General features: G+C 52.8%; 1 protein-coding gene across 3 annotated transcripts in view; it reads right to left on the reverse strand.

Annotated features, from left to right (window-relative positions):
* Positions 1-215: 215 nt before the first annotated feature.
* LRRK1 (leucine rich repeat kinase 1) overlaps positions 216-17,630 on the reverse strand; it is a 118,257-nt gene continuing 100,842 nt past the window's right edge. For all 3 annotated transcript variants that reach the window (XM_010962893.3, XM_074354227.1, XM_074354228.1), the window contains exons 26-34: positions 16,513-16,710; positions 15,101-15,378; positions 13,577-13,771; positions 12,678-12,829; positions 8,189-8,306; positions 6,967-7,083; positions 3,732-4,582; positions 3,255-3,356; positions 216-1,656 (exon numbers count right to left, since the gene is read on the reverse strand). In XM_010962893.3, coding sequence (XP_010961195.2) covers positions 1,479-1,656; positions 3,255-3,356; positions 3,732-4,582; positions 6,967-7,083; positions 8,189-8,306; positions 12,678-12,829; positions 13,577-13,771; positions 15,101-15,378; positions 16,513-16,710 — 2,189 coding nt within the window. In that variant the 3' untranslated portion in view covers positions 216-1,478. The remainder of the gene's footprint in view (positions 1,657-3,254; positions 3,357-3,731; positions 4,583-6,966; positions 7,084-8,188; positions 8,307-12,677; positions 12,830-13,576; positions 13,772-15,100; positions 15,379-16,512; positions 16,711-17,630) is intronic.

Raw genomic sequence — 17,630 nt, forward strand, 5'->3', positions numbered from 1 at the left:
CCCTCAGACCCCTCAGACTCGGTGCCCAGGCCACTAAAAGGAAGTGGGAGACTGACAGAGGCCATCTCTGCCCACGGGAGCTGCTCCAGAGCAGCCTGTGTGGGGGCAGGCATGGGCTGAAAAGGGGCTGCCACTGCCCCCCGGGCAGGGAGAGGGCCCGGGTCGGGTGGAGCCCGTGCTGTTACTACACACACTCTACAGACGGAAGCCATGACTGCGTTCTTGAGAGAGTGTTTATTTTCAGACAAAAGGACCCACATTTGCCCACATACCTCAGCAAAATCTTAAGTTTGATTTTTATCATTTAATTTTAGAAAAAGATCAAAGACTTGAATTGGTCTCATATTCCAACTCCCATTCTCAGTTTAAGCAGCCTCAAACAGTTACTCTCGGTGACAATGTGAATACGTGTGCTCGCCTGTGTTCACACGTGGGTGTGCATAATTTATAAAAGTTCTTGCCGTGGTACCCAGACATCCCCCGTTAACAATGTTACTTTTTTACTCTGCCGTGTGTAGTAAATGTTTAGCAAATACATAATTTGATGTAAGCCCCATAGGATGTGCTTTCCCTACCAGAGGCCGAACCATTGAGATAGGACTTAATTTGTTAAAGTGATAAACAAGATGATTATGTGCAAATAAACAGGGCTTGTGCTCCAGCTGCGTCCAAGTTTATTTCACAAAGCTGTACACACAGGCTCCTTCTCAAGTTCTGCTGATGGAGCCTCTCCTGCCTTTTGTCAGCAGAAGAATACAAAGGCTGGTCGGTGCTCTTGGCCCCGTGCTGGCTCTTGGCTTCCTGGGCCTGTCACTTAAAGGAACTCATTCATTCCCCAGATTGGGCCGTGCTCCTGGCTGGGGTCTTTCTGGGGCTTTTCACACAGAGACTTTCCAGAGCAGGAGACACCTGATCTCAGCCTGCTAGAGTAGGGCCCCAGGCCCCAGGGATTCTGGAGCTTGTGAAATGTGCTGAGAGCCTGGGGGCCACCGGGTGGAAGGGGCAGGGGTCACGGCCCTCCTCCCTCCCTGCCTCGAACTGCTCCCCAACTGAGAGCCTCTAGTGTAATTCCACCCCAGACCTGGGGATGAAGATGGTCAGGCCTATTACGCTGGAAAGGCCCAGCCCCCCTTCGTGTGATCTAGCCCAGCATGGGGTCCCTCCCGCACCACATGCCATCCTGAAAGTGGAGAGAGGAGGCAGGAGTTCCTCCCCATCGGACCCCACTATCCTCCCTTGGGCTGTAAAACCAGCACTGGGGGATGGGAGTATTCAGGGAACTCGGCCCTAGAACCAGAGCACTCACTAACCACCGCCAGGGTGGGAACTTCTCAGCACTTCTTAGCAGCAACTGGTTCAGTGGAGAACTCAGTCCGCCTTCTGGGTCCTCAGAGGGCTGCGGGCTGCAGGCAGCAGGTGGAGGGATCAGGCCACTGGCCCAGGCTGGCCAGGTCTGAGAAGCGCTCATTCCACAGGAATTACCTTCTCTTCCGCATGCAGGCCTCCAGCCGGCCCAGCTCCTCGTAGGACTGGTAGAAAACGTCAAACTCCTGGGTGCCCCAGCCCCTCCAGACAGCCAGGCACCACTCCATGTTCTCATTCTCAAAGCCGCACACAACTGTGTCCTTTGCCACCACAGCCGCATCCACGAGCACCCTGGAGAGAGAGAGGGTCTGAGAAAACCCACAGGGGTCCCCACTTGGTCAGGGACCCTCACCCTGCACTGTCTCTGAGAACAAAGCCTGGCTGGGGGGCCTGTGTACCCCAGCCTGGCACTGCCGACATGCTGGGATGCCCTGCTTCTCTCTGGTGGTCCAGCCTGTGGTCAGGGGTCTTCCTAGAGGGGCCAAGAACATCGATTCAGGTTCACAACAGAGCAGGTATCCTCTGTAATGTGACTCAGACCCCAAAGTGTCCAGAAAAAATGGCCAGTCCCCCATGTCCACAGGTTTGGCATCTGTGACTATGGAGGGCCAACTGCATGTACTATGTCATCTTATACACAAGGGACTTGAGCATCCTCAGATTTTGGAATCTGCAGGGGTCCTGGAACCAATCCCCTGCAGATGCTGGAAGACAACAGTGTGATCAACTCTAAGTCATGGGCATCAATGGTCCATGACAGATTTTGAGCTTTAGCTCAGCCCCCTGCCACCCAGCCCCGGTGCAATTCTTCTCCGTTTCTCCGTTTCCACAGGCATAGGAAACACAGGCAGTGTGTTAGTAGAAAACCTGCACCAACAGATCCTAACTACAGACACATTTTTGAGGCTGTGGATTGTTTTGCACGATCTGGGCGTGCACCCCAAGCCTCCCTCCGGCCTCTGCAGGGCTGTGTGGCCCATCTTTGCGCACGCACTGCTTGAACCTTCTCCCTCGGTCCCCAGTGCCCACTGCCTGGCACCGAGCCCGGCATGTCAACTGGGATGCACAGGGGCCTCGGCTTCCTCGGGGCCCTGCATGTCTTGAGCACTTGGTAGCTATTTGCGGAGGGAGCATCTCAGATGCATTTCAAAAAGCCAGCAGGCTCAGGCCAGGCACAGCCTCCCTTTTGCTGGCTGCCGGGCTGCTCTCTCCCTATGGTGAGTGTGCCTGGATCTCGGCAAACCTGCCTACGGGGTGCAAACAGGAAAAACGACACGAGGGGAACATTCAGGGACATGAATGGTGGGCACTCCGAGGTCTACAGACCAGCCTACTCCCCCGGAAGCCTGCCCTGAGATCTGGGAACTCCTGCCACCCACAAACTCAGCAGCAAACTCAGATCTAGTCTCCAGAATCACTGGTGGGGCAAGGTTACTGGCTCCAGTGCCACAGATGTTTCCACTGTCATCCTCCTGCTCTGGGGAGAGCAGGCCGAATGGGATTTCTCCACAAGGGGGGTTAACCGCATGGGGCTCAGTAGACAAAGCGAGGGGTGCGGATGTTGCCGGCTGCCTGACAACTCCAGGAACACGGGCCGGCACCAGCCTCCCATCTCCACACCTGCACGTGGTCCACAGGTGCACTGGGCACCCCAGAAACAGGCAGCCGAGACCCGCGGGTGATGCCTGGTTCAGCTGCTATTTCCTGATCCCCCAGCAGCTGCCTGCAGGGCCCCATCTTGTTCCTCCCCCACCCATGGCCACGGTGGTGGCTGCCATGTCTACTTGTGGAGGACAGAAGGTCAGTGGCCATCATGCAGGGAGCTGGCAGCGGGGCTTCAGTTCCCCATGCCACACCCCAGGTCCTCAAGGAGCTGCCCTCAGTCTTACCCACGCGGAGTCAGTTCGCGGGCTTTTAAGACGGCGATGACGCGGCCCCGCTGGGCGCCTGCATCCTTCTCCAGGCCGATGACGATAACATCTCCACCGCGCCTGAGAAACCAAAACCCAGGAGGGGAAGCATTTTGTCCAGGGCTGTGCTCTTGGGGGGAAATGGAGCCAGCGTGCAGAGGGACACAGCCACAAATGCAGTTTCTGCAAATGGATTGCGTTACCGAGGGGGCCCTGCCGCCGGGCTGAGAAGCCCTTTCCCAGTAGGAAACCTGACCGCGGCTCTCCTCCGTGGAGCCCTGAGCTCTCTGGAGGGCAGACGGGCTTTCGTGCGGCCCTTCTTAGATTTACTAAAGAGATCCCTCCGGTTCTGGAAGAGAGGGAATAGCTCCTGATGGGTCTCAACAGTATCTTAAGGTTCCCCTCACTCTGCCCCCAAAGCAAGAACATGACGGAGCCCCCTGCCGGGAAACCCACCTGGGGACCCAGATGACATCTTTCACAGCAAGGATCTTCACGGCCTGCAGGTGCTGGCTGAACGCCTCGCCGTCCACAGGGCTTAGGTCATGCTCAGACCTGTCAGAGCCTGCGGTGGGCTCAATCAGCCTGCCTGAGTCCTCGCAGTCGGTGGAGAAAGGCACGCTGGAAGAGCTTGCCGGGGAGCAGGGCAGGCTTGAGAGGGATGGGGGTGCCTGGCGGGGTGGGGACGAGGAGTAGGAGGACATGGAGCAGTAGTCGGTCAGCGAGTCCTGGTGGGTCAGGATCTGAGTGCCCAGCTCCTCGCTGTACATGATGCTCACGTCCGCGATACAGTTCTTCTCAGGCTCCGGCAGGCAGATCACAGGGCTGTCCAGGGGCTCCGAGCCCGTCAGGAACACGGGAAACACGTCCCTCAGGGGGCTGGGGTCCCCGCAGAAGTACCGGGCACACAGCTGGTAGGTGGCTGAGTGGTACATCACCAAGCAGTTGGCCCTGTCGTCCAGGCACCAGACGACCTCCTCCCCCCGGCACTCGGAGCTGCACACGACCGAAGTGACCACCGAAGGGGCCGAGTAGGGCTCCAGCCGCCTGCTGATCTCCAGGGCTGCACAGTCGATGACCAGCAGGCCAGGCCCGTTGCTGTACCAGACCTCAGACCCACTGTTGACCACCTCCATGGCCTTCACGGGGTAGGGGTTCTGCCGTGCGTCTTCATCTGGGATGCTGAACTTGGACCTGTTGGCTGTGTGTGAGCACAGGTAGGAGCAGCTGTTGTCCGGGGCTCCCCGCACCACGGGAAACATGGCCACAAGCCCATCAGCCAGGCCCGCCAGCACCAGGTAGGAATTCTGCAGGGAGAGGACAGAGACAGGTGATGCCCTGCGTCTCCCAAATTCCAGGAAACAGTGGGCGCAAGACTCCCGGGTGGGAAGCAGAAGGGAGCTGTCTTCTCCTTCAGGTGACCAGGGCCTCCTTCGGAGGTGGGACGTGTTTCCCTCCCTCCCCTGAACTCTGCTCATTAAGGTGACAGGAGTTGTGGGCACCCTGTGGGTCTGCTCTCGGCTTCCTGCCTGCTACCTCCACTAGGTGGGCGTTCCAGGAGAGCAGGCCTGGGTCTGCGTGCCCACCACTGCCCCCAGGGTGCTGGCCTGCCACCAGGAAGGGTGACATCCCATTCACCTCTGTGACTCCTCTGGTTTTCTGCTCACGTGGGTAAGACGTGCCTGCTGAGCTGATTCTGGAAGAAATCGCTTCCAACCCAACCCTCTCTCGGAGGCACTTGTTGGCCCCTGTGCCACATGCCCTGCTTACCACGTCTACTCTGAAGCGCCTGTGGTCCAGCTGACATAGGTGCGGTCCTTAGGGTCCCCCCTCCCACGCCGATCCCTTCCCTGCCCCCCACAATGAAGCACGTGCTCCTCTACAGCCACCAGAGGTCACCAGGCAGAGGCCAAAGCTGCAGAGACCGCTGAACGCTGGGCCCAGTCCAGGCCTCCCCAGGGCGTCTGCGTAGAGCTGGGAAGGGAGGAGAGTTTGCAGCCTAGATCGGCGAGGCTGCGGTGGGTCAGGGAGAGTTCAGGGGAACAAAGCCGGAGCCAGGACAGAGTGGGGACCCGGGGCTTGTCCCAGTGAGGGTGGGTGTCAGAAAGCCCCGTGTTGGCAGCTGGGGAGTTGGGCTGTCCAGGGTGACAGACGAACCAGCCTCCAGTTCAACAGCAAGGTCAATAAGCCCTAAGAACGTTTATCCAAATCCATCTTTGGGATTCAAGGAAAGAAAGCAGCCAAAGCAAACAGGAGCAAGGTCTCTCTCTATCTGAGTCCTGGCTCCAGGCTCCAGGCAGGAGGTGAGCCCCGCGTCGCGGCTGGGTGTGGACGTGCGCGTGTAAGAATGCAGGGGCTGCCATCCGTGGCCACGGGGCGGCACGGCCTCCGAGAGGCAGGCACCCTGGCAGGGAGGCTCCGCACAGAGCAGGCTTTATTCCCCCTGGTCATGCGGGCGGTGCTGCCCTGGCTTGGGGCTCTGGCCAGCGGTGGCCTTAAATAACGCTTTGTGTCACGTTCTCCTGCCCTCCGGTGCAGACCAGGTCCCGAGCTGCCCAGCCTCGCCCGTGGGGCCACAGTCATAAATGACTCTAAGGTTGATTTAAGACTTTTTTTTCCCTTCCCTAAAGAAATGAAACTGTGGAGGGGTGGAGAGGAGACCGCACGTATTTCACGATTGTCAGGAAGTAGAATAACGCTCGCATTTACCCAGTGCGCCGGCCCAGAGCTTTGGGTTCGTTAAACCCAGTGATCCTTCTCCTGATCCCTTCTGTGTCCATTTTGCAGATGGGAAAACTGGGATTGGATGATGACAGCCAACATTGTTTCAACAAAGCCACACCAACAATGACCCCTTGAGCAGGGAGCTTGCCTACTGCACAAACAGGAGCCTCAGGGCCCACAAAGGGGTTCCGGAGGCCAAAGGAGGCGGGAGGGGATGCCCCTGAGCTGCTGGAGCAAGGGAAGGCCAGCTTCTCGGAGTGGGGGTCATGACCTTTGATCTTGAGAACTGAATAGGAAGAGGTGTGAGTGGTGGGGTCATTCCTGGAGGGAAGGGCTGGCTCCGAGTGTGGTGTTTGGGTAGGGAGGGCTGTGACGGGGCAGCAGGGGGGTAGCCCTGGCTGGCCCTGCAGGTCTGGGTCTCATCCTGAGGGGCTGCAGCACTGTCTGGGCCCTGGGCAGGGGGGATTCACTTGAGAAAGGCAGGGGCTGGAAGCTGAGGACATGGGTCTTTGGGGCCATGCTGGACAAAGAGGGACTGAGGTCTGGGACTGACAGCACTCCAGAGGAGGCAAAGCCGGAGCAGGAGGGGAGCTGGCCACCCAACGTAGGGTTAGGGCTGCCAGGGCCTGGTGACTGAGTGACCGAGGGAGACCCTCAGAAGGGGAAGGACACACACGCAACTGCTCCTTGACACCATTTACACCAAAGAAGCACTCCCCCTGCACCAGGGCTATGGTATCTGCATGCAGAATGCAAGCTTTCCCACTTAGCCCTCAGTTTGACTGGTCACTAGGTTCTTGGAAACCCCAAAGGCACTCATGATGGCCCAGGTCTTCTGGCTTTCTAAGAGTGACTGTTATCTGGGCTTGGTGGTCCAAGAGGGTGTGGCCTCGCTCCCCTCCCCACCTGCCCAGTGGAACAGGGAAGGGAGAACCAGACAGCTGTGCACCCCCCTTTTCAACCTCACCTTTTTTATAACAGGCACCGCCAAGAAGCAGGTGACGATGGCCGGGGTGTCCAAAGCCCGTTGGGGTGTGTTCAAGGGACACATGCCCTTGAGGTTGTAGATATAGATCTTCTGGTCCTGCAGGGGCAGACAGCCAAGTGAGAGCCAGGCTGGAGCAGGCCCGCCACCTCCCAGGGGCCCACTTGATCTCGGGAGTCCCTCTACACCTTGGAAAGCGACACGTATTGAGGCTTTCTGGTTGGTTGTTTTCCTATTTCTGTTCTTTGCAGATAGTCTGCAAACTACAGAATGGTCTAAAGAAGAAAAATAAAATTGCCCATAATCCATTAACCAGAGCAAATCACCTCTGGGACTCGGGGCACAGACTTTGAGTTTTCTGTGGGTACGTGTGTGTCTGCGTTCCCCCCAACAGCAGGACCACGCTCCTCTGCTGTTTCCACGCTCCTCTTCTCCCGTGATGGTCACTGCAGGCAGGGCCCTGTCCTACCTGGTCCGTGAGGGAGTGATGTGTGTGCCACTCGGGTGAACCAGAATGTGCCTCATCTGTTGTTAGATGTTTGGGCTGTTCCAGTTTTCATGACTATGAGTTAGACTGGAGTGAGCATTCTTATCCACCTGCCTGTCTGAGTGTGTGGGTGTGTCTTGGTTATTCCCTTAGAACGAACTCTTAAAACTGAAATCACTGAGGCTTATGTGTGTGAAGGGTATTTCTGCGACCGGTGATGCCGAGTTGAACCGTACTTCCCAACTGCCATCTGGAAAGGCTGCGTCAACGTGTACCACCCGCCCAGCAGCTTCAGAGCATTTGTTTTCGGACCTTCCTCTCTGGACTTCTCAGAGGGCAGCTCCTCGTGCCTTCTGCTCTTTACACAAAGGCCTCAGAGCGGAGTGGATTTACCGCGAGCGCTTGGCGGTGTTAGAAGAAACCCAGTCACTGCACCAGGCTCCTGGGGTTCTCCTCTTGCTGCGATTCTGCACTTGACGCTTTGCGCAGCTGAAGCCCAGTTGCCAACCAAGGACCAGGCAGGTGTCCCTGGTGAGACGCTACTTTTTCACACGAGGCTGGCATTGCTCTGGGGGGTCTCACAGGTGTAGACTGGGGTTCTATCTGGAATTCGGAGGTACCTGGGTGTCCTGCATGTTTGGTTGCTAAATATGGCCCCCCGGGTGCTGTGCACTGGTGCCACCCCCCTCGATGAGAGCCCTACAGGGGGGTGGTTACCTCGGTGGCCGTCCACAGAGAGCTCTGAATCTTAAGCTGGCAGCTCAGCTTCATTCCCGCACAGCTCATGCGTTGCACTTCCAGAAGGCCCTTCTCCGTGTTCACCACTGTGTAGTTCCTGCAGTCAGCAACTGTGCAGTCAGCTCCCAATGGCCAGGGGCCACCTCCCTCTCCCCGGCCTGGCCTGTGGGTGGCCTTGGAGGAGGACAGCCATGGGCCTTATCTATCCTTCGAGCCCAGGGTCCGATTTCTCATGTTCTGACTCAAGGACTGTTCACAGCTGGGGCACAGCCTGGTCCTGCCTGCTTGGTGACACTTGAACATTCAAGCAGAGAAGGACCTTCCCAAAGGGAAGAAAGAGCCTCCTGTTTCTGTGAACTTTGAGGGCCCACAGCATGAAGGGACACCAGGAGGCTTTACCTGCATCAAGGCCACTCCCGGCCCCTCCACTGGCCATATCTGCCCCCCCATAGGAAAGTACACCAGGTCAACCAGAGACAAGGTGGGGGGATTTCTAAGTAGACTGGGGGCCTCAAAGCGGATCCCCCAACATGAATGCTCTGAGAACTATCAAGCTGCTGTTTACAGGAGCAGCCGCCCACTCACCACCACACCCCACCACCCTCACCCCAAAGCACCGCTGTCTCCCACCGCCCTCGGGGGGCGCCCAGCCAGCTCACTGCCTGGAGACGAGACTGGCGCTGGGGTGGGGGTCCGTTATTTACCCAGGCCACACAGATCTCTTCCCCAGTCCAGCAGAATAAGTCAAGTGAGTGGACAGCAGTTCTTAATGGAAAACGCCTGCCATCAAATTTGGGAAACCCCTTGCCAGCACTGACTGATCACATGTATTTGCAGATGAGGGAGATGAGTGAAAAATCAGCATCTGAAAACTTCCTTCGAATTTATATTTCCTCCCCCTTTTTTCCAGGCTTTTTCCTACATGTTGAAAAAAAATCAAACTAGGATATTATAAATAGCTTTACATTTCACATCAAAAAAAAATTAAAAATTTAGAGAAATTTAAAGGATAGCATACCCCTGTTCCCTTCAACAAGAATTCTGTTATGGGTGTCCTGCTTTCTGCACATCCGCCCTGCCTTCTCACCCCCTTCCCTTCCTGAATCCATGGATAGTCAACACAGCACAGAGAGAGGCCTCGCCCTTCCCACTGGAGATGAGATTTCAGGGCCCTGAGGGGTATTGTCCCCGGACATCTTGGGTGAGTCTGTAAGACTGAGAAGGTCAAGGAGTGTTCTCGGCAGGTGGAGCAGGGTTTATCCCAGAAGCATCAGTGAGCACCCCAACATCCCTGCATCCTTGGGAAAAGTTCCTAGACATATAATTACTGGGTCAAAGGATATCAGTATCTCTAAGCCATTTGAGACATACTGCCAAATTGTTTTTTGGACCAATGTGCAAATGTACACGCTCACCAGTAAGGTATGACCCACCCTCAGCAACGTTCATTATTATCTTTGAAAAAAAAAAAACTTTGTCAATATGATAAGCAAAAAAATAAAAAGGAATCTTGTAGATGGAATTTATAACTCTTCGATTACTGCAGGTTTAAATGTTACAAAATATGTTGATTGTCCCCTGTTGACATTTTTCAAAGCTTATTTATGTTCCTTGCCGATTTTATTATTGAGAGTTTTGTATTTTTCCCATGGATTTGTAAAATTCCTTGAAATCAAAAGATAATAATTTTTAAATTTTCTCTATTTGTTTGAAAGATTTTCCAGAGTCTGTTGAAGAAATAAGCATTGATAGGAAAATTGGGAGATGATACTCAAGTTTTGTTCTTGAACGCACTGGCAAGCATTTATTTTCTGTGTACATTTACACTCTTCATTAGTAAGAGGGCTTTTGTTTCATGATAGAAAATGTGCCTCTATTTCCCAGTCTTCTGAAACTGTGACATTTCACCAAAAGCAATGTGATTTTGGAACGCTGCGCCCATAAAGGAGTTTGAAAACCATGTGTCGTCATTCAAACTGGAGGGTCCACGCCCTAGTTATCAACCCTTCCCACCTTCTCACTTTTCCAGACAGTGAATTTCACAGCCTGGATGCCCATCGCATGGTAATTAAGTAATTATCACTGTATGGCCGCGACGGTTCATCTCTGCCCACGTCCACCTTTTCCTCTCCCCAGATTCTTAAGAAGCAAATCCCCCAAATCATCTTTTCCTCTATAATGTCTCTGCACTTATCTGTGACAGATGGTCAGAAACCCAGCCACAATGCACAACCTCAACTAAGAAAAGAGAAAATAATTCCTGTAGCTCATGAATATCCAGTATCCAAACTTCTCCGGCTCTCTCGTCACTGATTTCAGTTTGCTTGAATCAGTGGTGAAAGAATGGCCATGTGTCCACTGGTTTTTATGTCTCTAAGTCTCTTTGGATAGGTCCTCCTTCCCACTTCCTCCTTCTCCCCCACCAGGTCACGTGCGGCCGACACCGGGGGTGTCCGGTGGACTTCTCGCACCAGGGTGTCATCCACCTCCCTCCCTGGCCCCGATCTTGAGTCTTGATCAGATTCTGTTTGATTTTTTTAGGCAAGAATACTTCCTGTGTATTTCTGTTGGGAGGCACAAAACACCTGGTTCTCACTCCATTGGTGACCATTACCGATCACTGACTACATACATTATTTCCATAGAGACGGCACAATGTGACATTCTAATTCAGCATTTCTTCTTCCTTAACTAGTTTCATTTATGCTAAAAAGGAAACTTTCTCTGATCACTTCTTTTGCTAACTACCTTGGGGCACAGTTCACATAGGAAAGGCAGAATAAAACCTTAATTCTTTCTGTATAGCCTAGTTTTCAAAATAATGTGTCTGTTTCTCGGGAGCCTCCAGCGATGATCAATGAGGTGCTTCTTGAATTGAAAACAGGTTTTTAAAAAATTGTTATTTTTATTAAGTAGCATTAGAAACTCATGCATTTAAACGATTTGCTGTATCTCAGTCCATTGCTGACATGTTATTCTTACTGATCTTGGTTGCCCTATCTTCGGTCAATGGGAACCTCTTCAGGTTGGCAACCGAGTCCCTACGGTCCACCCTCAGCAGTCTCTGATGACATCCTTGTTTCTGATGTGTTGGATGTTCTCGGCCCACTTCCTGCCCCAGACCTGGACTCAGCCACTTCTCCATTACACAAGCCTTGGTTCCCTTTGGCACTTAAACACCACCATCTGCCTCCCAGGGGTGCTCACTGGTATTTGGCTAGTCGTTGTTTCTAGGTCTCTTCAACAGAGGTAGGAAATGAGTTCATTTTTTCTTAAAGATAAAATACTCAAAAGTCCATCAAATTTAAATTCAGCACTACAGGATTCAACCTATCTTTTATATCCCGCATGCTGAATATCACAAGGTACAATGCATGGCACCAATACAATTGCCCTTTAAGTTTACCCTACAATTATAAGCAGTGCCTTAAAATAACAACACTGCCACCAACATTATAATTACTGACTGCATATATACACATATACACACATATATGTATACACACATATGCACATACATATATATGTATCTATTTTTACATATATTTATTTATTTATATTTATTTAGGTCATGGCTTCTCAGAGCCATCTTATGACGTCTCATGTCAGAAGACTCAGTCCCAGTGGTGTAAAACCTTGTGCAAACCTCACCAACACTGACCACCTAAGGAACATGGAAAAGTCCCTTCCGTTTATCTCATGGCATCTGAAGCTTTCCTTGATTTAAGCCTTATCAGATTTTAGCACCTGCAAGTGTTTGTGCTAGAAGACTATTCATGCCATGAAGTGCCCTCTTGCTTCTGAAGGTGTCACACTAGGTAGGTGGGAGAAGCCACATTTCTGGCCAGAACTGAAGGGTCTCATACAGGGTGGTGCTTTTCTGGAGACTGAAAAGTTCTCTATGCTCTCTTTCCAATTTCCTGGCCTTTCTATCATTCTCCTCGAATATGCAAAACCTTTCCCCAACGTCCTTGTCCTTCCTGCCACTTCACTGAGAAAAAGAAATGCACCTAGAAGGGGAGGTCCGTGAATCCTTATTTAAGGGCACCCCTCCTGCTTGGCCCAGGGCCCCTTCCCTCCTCTCTATTCAGCAAGTCCACTCCAATATCCATCCTCTTTCCCCGACCCCCAGCATCATTGACCTCCCCTACCATCAAGCTGCAAGTAACTCCCATTGTAAAACAAAACCCTCCCTTGACCCCCTGCAGCCCTGTGTCCCCCACAGCCCTGTGCCCCCTGCAGCCCTGTGCCCCCAGTAGACACCAGCTTTTCTCTGCTTCTCTTATCCACAAACCCACCCATGCATGTCTGTGTGCAGGTGGACTGTTTTGTCTCTGGAGCAGACTCAATCAAGCTTTAAACCCACTGTCCACTAAACATCTTCCACCATAGTCATCCCTGACTGCCCCCCAAGTCCATGGTCTCCCCCCACCCTGAACCAACGGGGCACGGTAAGCCTCAGACTTACCTGGACTCCTCTTTCCCGTCCCAGAAGATCACCATGTACTCCTGGCCCTGGGATGAGAAGAAGGCCGTCTGCTTCCCGCAGGGCAGCTGGTACATGAAGGTTGCGAAGGTTGGGTCCTTCATCTGGCTCACCACCGCCAGGGCCAGCGGTCGCTGAGGGAGAGAGGCCAATGGGGTGGTGAGCAAGGGTCACTTACAACCACATCGATGCCCATTCTGTCCACAAAACTAACAGCCTTGAACCAGGGAGGAAGAAGTGGAATCTGCTTTTTCAGGACCCAATCACAAAAAGAGGCCAAAACAACTTCAGACACCAGAAACATGGCCTTCCTGGCGTCCGGGTCACTGTTGTCCACGGCCACTCAAAATCAGGTGGTCAGGTCAGCCTAAACTCTGATATTCCAATCCCCATGCCCAGAGGCATAGGATCTTGTAAATAATTTTTCTCAGGCCTCATTTACTCCCAATACATTAAACTAGCACCATCTCATCTGATAAATGAGTTTTAACCTTGAAACCACTGGCCTCTTCCAAAAACGACTAGCTTCAAAATGGTAATATGGGTCCTGCTTCTCATGAGCAGACCTTCTTTCCATTATTTTAAAAAGAGATGCGGACACTCTCTCTGCTCGTGCACGGGGACTGGATCTCTCTAAAGGGTTGTGCTTTATTTGCATGATGATGTCACACAAAAGTGGAGGAGGAAAAGGAACTTCATTTCTCCTGAGAGTGACACCCACACAAAGCAAATGAACTGGGTGTATCAGAAGCAGGAAATATCTGTTTGTAGAAGAAACCAGCAGAGAGAAATGGGTTGCCCCTTTTGTTCTAGACCCTTGCTGAAGGGTGTACCCACCTGGCAGGAGGTGCCAGGCCCCCAGGCTCTGAGCCCCCAGGTACCTTCTCTGGCTTCGTGTCCCAGCACTCCATCATGAGGGCCTGGAGTCGGTGGAATTGCACTTCCTCCGGCTGCCCCAGCACCGGGCGGACGCCCTTGGACAGCTTCTTGGCAATCTGAAGCTGGTGGTGGCCCAGCGCGGGCCGCTGTCCTGACAGCAACTCGTAAAGCACCATCCCGTAGGAAAACATGTCTACCTGGGCAGAGGGGCAAGTCAAGTCAGGTCCCCTGCCTGGGCTCAGCCGACTTTTCAAGCTGGCCCTAATCTGGAGGGAGCTGTGAGACACTTTAGATAAGGAAAATGTGGGCCCTGCCCAAAGGGGGACGATCATCAATTTCACCAATCTATCTATCTCTCGCACCTGTCCAAACATCCCACCAAGCATCTGATCATCCATCCCTCTGTCCAGTTAGACAACCATCTTCCAGTCCTTCTTTTTCCCTTTCTACCTCCCTCCCTCCCATCCATCCCTCCATCCACCTGAATCACCTGTCCTTCTGCATATTTATCTATCTTCTTGTTTCCTATACGAGCATCCATCTGACTGTCTTTCTGTCCATTTAACCATCCATCCTCCCATACTTCCTTCCTTCCTTCCTTCCATCCATCCACTCAATACATACTGAGAACTTGCTATTAGGCACTAATTAAGGGCCCTAAGAATGCCATGGTCCTTTACCTTGGGTATCAGGACAAGGCAGGAGAATGCAGACCCTCGGCTTTAACATGCTTGGCAGTGGGAGAGCAGTACATGCAAATCATAAAAAGGGGAAAGTCTCCCAGATCACAGTATCTTGACTCCTCTAAATGTCATGAAAAGACCCAGACAGGAGAGAGTTACATGGGCCTCCATGAGGGTCAAGAAACAACTTTTTAGCAGGAGAATGGCTGAGACAGATCTGAGAGTTTTCAGTGCGAAGGTTCCTGTTATAAATTTAGTTTTGAGATAAATTGTCTGTCGTCACCTGCTACTAAGAAGCTTATTTTTGTCACTCTGATTTGCCTTTCCTATCTTGGTTAATAGCCACAGGTGCCAAGTTAACCCACACATGCTTGGGTGGTTCTTAAAGCAATTAGTCAATGACCCACCAGCCAATCACCAAATAGTGAGAAATTACAGGCCAGGGGAGTTTCACTGCTGGGCTAACCAGGGCTAACACTGGGGGCAAGAGGAGCCTTGTAAGATGGCTTGAAGTTGTGTGTGTGCCTGGATCTACCAAGTAGTTCTCGGGGCAGAAGTCAAACATTTAGCCAACATCTCAGCCAAGGCTGGCCTGAAGTTAAGAAGTCACTTGTTCCATTACTAGGAGGACACGGGCCTCTGTGCCCTTCTGGCTCAAGTCAGCGCCTCCTGGTGGATCACGGGACAGGGAAAAAAGTGTGCTTGCCAGCGGTTGTGGGTGAGGAGGTGGAGGGTGCGGGGCAAGGGGCGGGGCGGGGCGGGGCTCGGAGCTCAGAAGCTGCAGGTGTCCTCAGGACTGCCTGGCTGGCCTTGCAGGGGGCCCAGCTGGGCCGGGGTGTGTACCTTCTCATCATACACTATACGAGGCCTGATCTCCGGGGCCTGGTAGCCGGGAGTGCCCTCCACGCCCAGGGCGCCCTCGTGAAACGACTGCCGGGAGATCCCGTAGTCTGACAGCTTGATGTTGATGTGATCCTTGACGTCCAGGGACCAGACCAGGATGTTGTCCGACTTCAGGTCGCAGAAGATGATGTTCTTCTTGTGCAGGTAGGCCAGGCCGGAGGCTATCTGGTAGGCTATTTTTTGGGTGAGCATGTGTCCCAGAGGCATAAAGGAGGAATCTTGCAAAGACAAGAAGATCAAAGTATGATTGTAACAACTGTCTTCTTTTCTTACCTCTGTCTCCCCAGATGCTTTACATTCTATGGGCCAGATACCAGAAGAGACACAGAACAGCCTTCTTAAGTAAATGTGATTTAGGTTAGAAATGCTTGTCGTCACAGCTTCATTCACGGTATCTCACGCCTGCAGTGGTTGGTGTTTTTTCTAACAGAGCGAGGCTTCAAAATTCCTAGAGTTCATCAAGGTTGCCATAAGGTCAAGAGGTGAGTTGCCAGTGTAAGAACTCCATAAAAATTGGGAGTTTGAGATTTGCAAATGTTAACCACTATCCATAAAAATAGATTAAAAAAACAAATTTCTTCTGTGTAGCACAGGGAACTACATTCAGTATCTTGTCATAACCTTTAATGAAAAAGAATATGAAAACGAATATTTGTATGTATATGCATGTCTGGGACATCGTGCTGGACACTGGAAATGGACACACTGTAACTGACTGTACTTCAGTTTAAAAAAAAAAAAAAAGAACTCCATTTAAAAAGTTCTCTTCCACTAAGGGAGGCATGATTGATTTTAACTGCATTTTAATTTTTCTTCCTGAGTCAAAAGACAGCTACCTCTCTCCCTCTGGCTGCTCTTTAGTTACCCATTTCTCAAGGTAAATTATTTTAAAATGTGGTTAAAAAATAAGATAGGATAAAACTGACCGCAGGATCTCAGAGTTTTAACAGCGGTGGCCACGTGTATGTGTTTTGGACAAAGAGATTTATGTGGCTGGTGGGCTTTTGGGCTGCTTCTTTTGATGCTCTTGTTTGCCCTCCCAGCGGGGCTATAATCAGTCTCCTTTACAGATGAGTAAATTCAGCAACTTCCTGGATTATGGCAAAGAACCCAGTCTTGGAACACGGTTCTGACTCCAGACTGGGAGCTCCTCCAGCCTTGCCAACACCGGCATTTAGACCTGGTGGGGTCCTTTATCACCCGCAGGGAGTTGGCCAAGTGAGCTGTAGGCAGGTGTACCTGGCCCCAGATGGCTTCCCCAGGGACCTGCGCCACTCCCTATGGGTCTTGGGCCTCCCAGGGGCTAGACTGGGCTGGCAGCCCCCTGTGGAAGGTTCTGGGCATGGTGGTACCTTTGGCATTCTCGGACAGCACAGTGTTGAGGCTGCCCAGTGGGGCGAGCTCCAGGGCGAAGCAGAGCGGGTGGATGCTGATGCCGATGAGGGACACGATGCAGGGGTGCTGCAGGGCGTGCAGCATGCTGGCCTCCTGACGGAACTCCGAGAAGTTCCTCATGGCGTCCGTGGCCCGCAGGTGCCTGAGCATGGTGTCTGCGGGGAGAGCACGGCTGTCAGCGCTGCCCGGGGAGCCTGTCCAGGGCCACTTGGGGTGGGGGCCCCGTCACTCTCAGAGCTGCCTCGCAGGAACTCGAGGGGCCGGGTGTGGCCAGGATTTACATTTTAGGGCAAACTTACCCTATCCAGGGTTGCAATATCGTCACCCAGAATCTGGCCCCAAATGGTCACATTCCTGAGGCATTCCAGGCTGGTATCAAGTGTGCCCCTGATCAGGTGCCACAGTTGTCCTGACATTCCTGCCCCTCTGTAGAGGGATGCGCACGCCCCCACCCTCATCACTGAGACGTCGTTCTCATAGTCCTGGCCCCACCCTGCTGTTGGCCACCTGAGAGTCACAGTTTGATCTTATTCTAATTCTCCATCCCTGAGTCACCCAGAACATGGCTCAGGCCACCATCTGGCATGGAACCAGGCCCCCACTGCTCACCTGCAGGGATGCTGAGGGCTTGGTCCCTGCTGTTCACTTTACTCCCTGCCAGAAGCCAGGACCATGGAAGGCAGAAAGGACCATCCCAGAGAGAAAACTGTGGGGCAGCCGTGGGCCTGGGACCCATCATCTCAGGCCAGAGGAGAAAAGTCTATGGGCTGCAGGTGGGCTGTGCTGTAACCTTCTCCCGATGCCCTCAAAGTGCATCCCCCATGGAAGGCGTCTGCCTGGGCACCCCCCAGGGGCCCTTCCCACCAACTAGAGGGCCAGGATGCCACTCATGAGGCTGCAGCCCGTCCTGAGGTCACTGAGCAGTGTCCTGATCTTTCCCTTGCCAAAGTTCAGATTTTAAAGTTCATTGGACATGGAAGTTTAAACAGCATGAAGAAAATCTTGGCAAATGAAATGCATCAACTGTGCCAGAGCTCTCCGTGTGCCAGCCACGTTTGTTTTCTAAGCGTAAAAG

This window comes from Camelus bactrianus, chromosome 27, assembly GCF_048773025.1.
Source record: "Camelus bactrianus isolate YW-2024 breed Bactrian camel chromosome 27, ASM4877302v1, whole genome shotgun sequence".
NCBI lineage: Eukaryota > Metazoa > Chordata > Mammalia > Artiodactyla > Camelidae > Camelus > Camelus bactrianus.